Here is a 5,879-nt window from a genome sequence, read left to right as displayed (position 1 = left end):
TTATATAGCACTATTTCCGTTTAGCCCAATAGCGCTTTACAATAATTACAATCCAAAATAGGAAAATTTACAAGTAGCAATAGGATGGATTTTTACAATTTTCAGGTAAAAACTATATTAAAACTATATTTCCGGGTAAAAGACTATATTACATGCTAATCTAAGTTTATAACATTTTTTAAAAAGGTATGTTTTCGTATAGGTCTTAAAACTTGGTAACAAGCTACTCTGTCTGATAATGTCGGAGAGAGAGTTCCATAAACTGGGTGCTGCAAAAGAGAAACACCTATGGCCATAACGATTTAATGAAGCCAAGAGTGTGGTACCTTTCAGCGTGCGACGGCTTGGCATTCACAGTCGACGCTTTCGCACCAGACTGGCTATTTCCTTCACTTGTACATCTATCCAGGCATTGGTTACACTCAGGATTATCTGGATTCCTGTTTGGCCGGAAGATCTAAAATGAAACCAAATCATGCATGAGAAAATATTGTTCTTCGTCGGCGATTGGTCTGGGAAGATCTGAAAAGAGTTGTAACTTGTTGAGAGCGCCTTACAAGTAAATAGTATCAAGATTAAACGAAAAAAGGGGCCATAAATAACCTATTAAAGAATGAAATATCGACTTCGATTTACTGAAAACGAATAATAATAATAATAATAATGCTTTATTTATATAGCACTATTCCGTTTAGCCCAATAGCGCTTTACAATAATTACAATCTAAAATAGGAACAGTTACAAGTAGCAATAGGATGGATTTTACAATTTTCAGGTAAAAACTATATTAAAACTATTTTAACATATTAAAACTATACTTCCAGGTAAAAGACTATATTACATGCTAATCTAAGTTATAACATTTTTTAAAAAGGTATGTTTTCGTATAGGTCTTAAAACTTGTAACGAGCTACTCTGTCTGATAATGTCGGGAAGAGAGTTCCATAAACTGAGAGCTGCAACGAGAAACACCTATTGTCCATAACGATTTAATGAAGCCAAGAGTGTGGTACCTTTCAGCGTGCGACGGGCTTGGCATTCACAGTCGACGCTTTCGCACCAAGACTGGCTATTTCCTTCACTTGTACATCTATCCAGGCATTGGTTACACTCAGGATTATCTGGATTCCTTTTGGCCGGAAGATCTAAAATGAAACCAAATCATGCATGAGAAAATATTGTTCTTCGTCGGCGATTGGTCTGGGAAGATCTGAAAAGTTGTAACCGTTGAGACGCCTTACAAGTAATATAGTATCAAGATTAAACGGTAAAAAGTGCCATAAATAACCTATTAAAGAATGAAATATCGACTTCGATTTAATGAAAACGAATAATAATAATAATAATAATAATGCTTTATTTATATAGCACTATTTCCGTTTAGCCCAATAGCGCATTACAATAATTACAATCTAAAATAGGAAAATTTACAAGTAGCAATAGGATAAATTTTTACAATTTTCAGGTAAAAATTATATCAAAACTATTTTAAGATATTAAAACTATATTTCCACGTAAAAGACTATATTACATGCTAATCTAAGTTATAACATTTTTTAAAAAGGTATGTTTTCGTATAGGTCTTAAACCTTGGTAACGAGCTACTCTGTCTGATAATGTCGGGGAGAGAGTTCCATAAACTGAGGGCTGCAAAAGAGAAACACCTATATGTCCATAACGATTTAATGAAGCCAAGAGTGTGGTACCTTTCAGCGTGCGACGGGCTTGGCATTCACAGTCGAACGCTTTCGCACCAAGACTGGCTATTTCCTTCACTTGTACATCTATCCAGGCATTGGTTACACTCAGGATTTCTGGATTCCTTTTGGCCGGAAGATCTAAAATGAAACCAAATCATGCATGAGAAAATATTGTTCTTCGTCGGCGATTGGTCTGGGAAGATCTGAGAAGAGTTTTAACCGTTGAGACGCCTTACAAGCAATATACTATCAAGATTAAACAGTAAAAACTGCCATAAATAACCTATTAAAGAATGAAATATCGACTTCGATTTACTGAAAACGAATAATAATAATAGTAATAATAATGCTTTATTTATATAGCACTATTTCCGTTAAGCCCAATAGCGCTTTACAATAATTACAATCCAAAAGAGGAAAATTTACAAGTAGCAATAGGATGGATTTTTACAATTTTCAGGTAAAACTATATTAAAACTATATTTCCGGGTAAAGACTATATTACATGCTAATCTAAGTTATAACATTTTTTAAAAAGGTATGTTTTCGTATAGGTCTTAAAACTTGGTAACAAGCTACTCTGTCTGATAATGTCGGAGAGAGAGTTCCATAAACTGGGTGCTGCAAAAGAGAAACACCTATGGCCATAACGATTTAATGAAGCCAAGAGTGTGGTACCTTTCAGCGTGCGACGGGCTTGGCATTCACAGTCGACGCTTTCGCACCAAGACTGGCTATTTCCTTCACTTGTACATCTATCCAGGCATTGGTTACACTCAGGATTATCTGGATTCCTTTTGGCCGGAAGATCTAAAATGAAACCAAATCATGCATGAGAAAATATTGTTCTTCGTCGGCGATGGCCTGGGAAGATCTCAGAAGAGTTGTAACCGTTGAGACGCCTTGCAAGTAATATAGTATCAAGATTAAACGGTAAAAACTACCATGAATAACCTATTAAAGAATGAAATATCGACTTCGATTTACTGAAAACAAATAATAATAATAATAATGCTTTATTTATATAGCACTATTTCCGTTTAGCCCAATCGCGCTTTACAATAATTACAATCCAAAATAGGAAAATTTACAAGTAGCAATAGGATAAATTTTTACAATTTTCAGGTGAAAACTATATCAAAACTATTTTAAGATATTAAAACTATATTTCCACGTAAAAGACTATATTACATGCTAATCTAAGTTATAACATTTTTTAAAAAGGTATGTTTTCGTATAGGTCTTAAAACTTGGTAACGAGCTACTCTGTCTGATAATGTCGGGGAGAGAGTTCCATAAACTGAGGGCTGCAAAAGAGAAACACCTATACGTCCATAACGATTTAATGAAGCCAAGAGTGTGGTACCTTTCAGCGTGCGACGGGCTTGGCATTCACAGTCGACGCTTTCGCACCAAGACTGGCTATTTCCTTCACTTGTACATCTATCCAGGCATTGGTTACACTCAGGATTATCTGGATTCCTTTTGGCGGGAAGATCTAGAATGAAACCAAATCATGCATGAGAAAATGTTGTTCTTCGTCGGCGATTGGCCTGGGAAGATCTCAGAAGAGTTGTAACCGTTGAGACGCCTTACAAGTAATATAGTATCAAGATTAAACGGTAAAAACTACCATGAATAACCTATTAAAGAATGACATATCGACTTCGATTTACTGAAAACGAATAATAATAATAATAATGCTTTATTTATATAGCACTATTTCCGTTTAGCCCAATAGCGCTTTACAATAATTACAATCTAAAATAGGAAAATTTACAAGTAGCAATAGGATGGATTTTTACAATTTTCAGGTAAAAACTATATTAAAACTATTTTAACATATTAAAACTATATTTCCGGGTCAAAGACTCTATTACATGCTAATCTAAGTTATAAAATTTTTTAAAAAGGTTTGTTTTCGTATAGGTCTTAAAACCTGGTTACGAGCTACTCTGTCTGATAATGTCGGGAGAGAGTTCCATAAACTGGGGGCTGCAAAAGAGAAACACCTATATGTCCATAACGATTTAATGAAGCCAAGAGTGTGGTACCTTTCAGCGTGCGACGGGCTTGGCATTCACAGTCGACGCTTTCGCACCAAGACTGGCTATTTCCTTCACTTGTACATCTATCCAGGCATTGGTTACACTCAGGATTATCTGGATTCCTTTTGGCCGGAAGATCTAAAATGAAACCAAATCATGCATGAGAAAATATTGTTCTTCGTCGGCGATTGGTCTGGGAAGATCTGAGAAGAGTTGTAACCGTTGAGACGCCTTACAAACAATATAGTATCAAGATTAAACGGTAAAAACTGCCATAAAACAACAACGCACGCAGTGGAACCGATCAGCATTTCGACAATCACAACCATTTTTACTGGACGCAAAAAATGGCAATGTGGACGTTGCAACACCGGAATTCAGTCCTAGAGAGCAGTATGGAGATGCTCTCAAGTCAGGACTACAGGTGGTTTGGCGGAGCAGAATCAACGGTCACGCCAAAACGCAGACTGCAGACCGTGCAGACCAGGGGTAAAATATGGCGTTACCTTCACTGTTATTAAGAGCTAACCGTAAACAGGCTAACCTGAATGTTATTTAGGCCTAATAGACCTTATTCACGATGGCCGCCACATTGGATTTGCTATTATCATGCAAATTAGCTACACTCTTCTGAGGGGGCAACAACACAAGTGCACAAGTTCGAGAGGTTATAACGAACATCTTAGCCACACAGATGATTTGTTTCACGTTCATTGAATGTTTATCACCTAAGTAGTAAAATAGAATGATTACACAAGTTACTTCGACGTTTTTTTTAGTGAAAAATGAGTAGCTAACGAAATAGATAGTCAAACTGTCAAAGGCAATCAAAAGATATAAAATTATTATAAAAGGTACTTAATTCTAAATACTAAAATGGACTTTAAGCAATGTTATTTCAATATTTCGACCAGCCGATTTTCCGCAATTTTCCTTTTTTCCAATGTTTGCCCCCCAGCATAAAACATGGCTAATTTGCATGGCTAATTTGCATGACAATTTCAAAACCAACATATCGTTAGAGTGAATAAGGCCTATTAGGCTAACCGAATGTTATTTAGGCCTAACAGCTTATTATATGGCCGGCCTGATTCCTAAATAAACTTCAACGTGTACAGAATGCTTGTGCAAGACTGATTTTTAATGAACACAAATTCTGTCACATGACACCCCTTATTATGTAGTTACACTAGTTACCAATTAGATTTAGAATTGAGTTTAAGATTCTTTTGATTACTTTTAAGATTTTTCGTGGTTTAGCTCCGTCTTACTTTTCCTCTCTTATTTCTCTTAGATGTCCAGCTAGATACAATCGTAGGAATTCAAACGATAATCTGTTACTTAACTATCCTCGTTTTATATCCAAAGCAATACTTTTTGATAGGTCCTCCACTAGCACTGCTCCAAGGATCTGGAATGCTTTGCCTTTCGATGTCAGACGCACTAAGTCTGTCGATGTTTTTAAAGTTAAGCTTAAAACAAGCTTATTTAGGTCAGCATTTTTATGATTACAACTTAATATCTACCTTGTTTTTTATTTTAGTTTGTAACATTTCTAATACGAATTGTAATATTTTATTGAGAATTTTAAAATTTAAATGTTAGATCTTACTTTTAACCGACTGTCATGCGCATTTGAACATTTTTATGAAAATTGCGCACTATAAATACATTACTATTACAACGGCTCTCAGGATTGGTTCAGAAAACAATGGACACAAAGAAACAATGGAACCCAACTCTAAACCAATAGAGCTGCGTCCTAAAGGAATCCAATTAAATCAGAGGGTGATTACGGTGTTCCGGGCAAAGCGCCAATATTTTATGCCACCAAGGTCTCGTTTAGTGTTCCGCGAAGTAACACAGAATTACGCGAAGAGAAACTGAAGTCAAATTTCCTTTTAAATTTTCTTTTTAGATAAAAGCATTCGATGATTATGCCTTTTTATCATTAAAACTCATGGCGTGTCGTATTTTTGTGTTTTTAAACGGTCTCTTTTAGGGGTCAAAATTTGCTTAAGCCACGCCTAGATTGGTCTCCTTTAGGGGTTAAATTCAAAATTTCCGACGAATATCCCCGTCTGTTTCATATGGGAGTCCCACCCCCGGGCGACGTGTACCATTTACACAA

General features: G+C 35.8%; 1 protein-coding gene across 1 annotated transcript in view; it reads right to left on the bottom strand.

Moving 5' to 3' along the window:
• Window positions 1-2,899: 2,899 nt before the first annotated feature.
• Window positions 2,900-5,879, bottom strand: part of LOC138002462 (uncharacterized) — an 11,517-nt gene continuing 8,537 nt past the window's right edge. Inside the window, exons 3-4 of the mRNA XM_068848498.1 lie at window positions 3,755-3,886; window positions 2,900-3,198 (exon numbers count right to left, since the gene is read on the bottom strand). Coding sequence (XP_068704599.1) covers window positions 2,900-3,198; window positions 3,755-3,886 — 431 coding nt within the window. The remainder of the gene's footprint in view (window positions 3,199-3,754; window positions 3,887-5,879) is intronic.

Source organism: Montipora foliosa, chromosome 5 (assembly GCF_036669935.1).
Source record: "Montipora foliosa isolate CH-2021 chromosome 5, ASM3666993v2, whole genome shotgun sequence".
Taxonomy (NCBI): Eukaryota; Metazoa; Cnidaria; class Anthozoa; order Scleractinia; family Acroporidae; genus Montipora; species Montipora foliosa.
The sequence above is the reverse complement of the archived record's forward strand: the minus strand, read 5'-3'. Positions and strand labels throughout refer to the sequence as shown.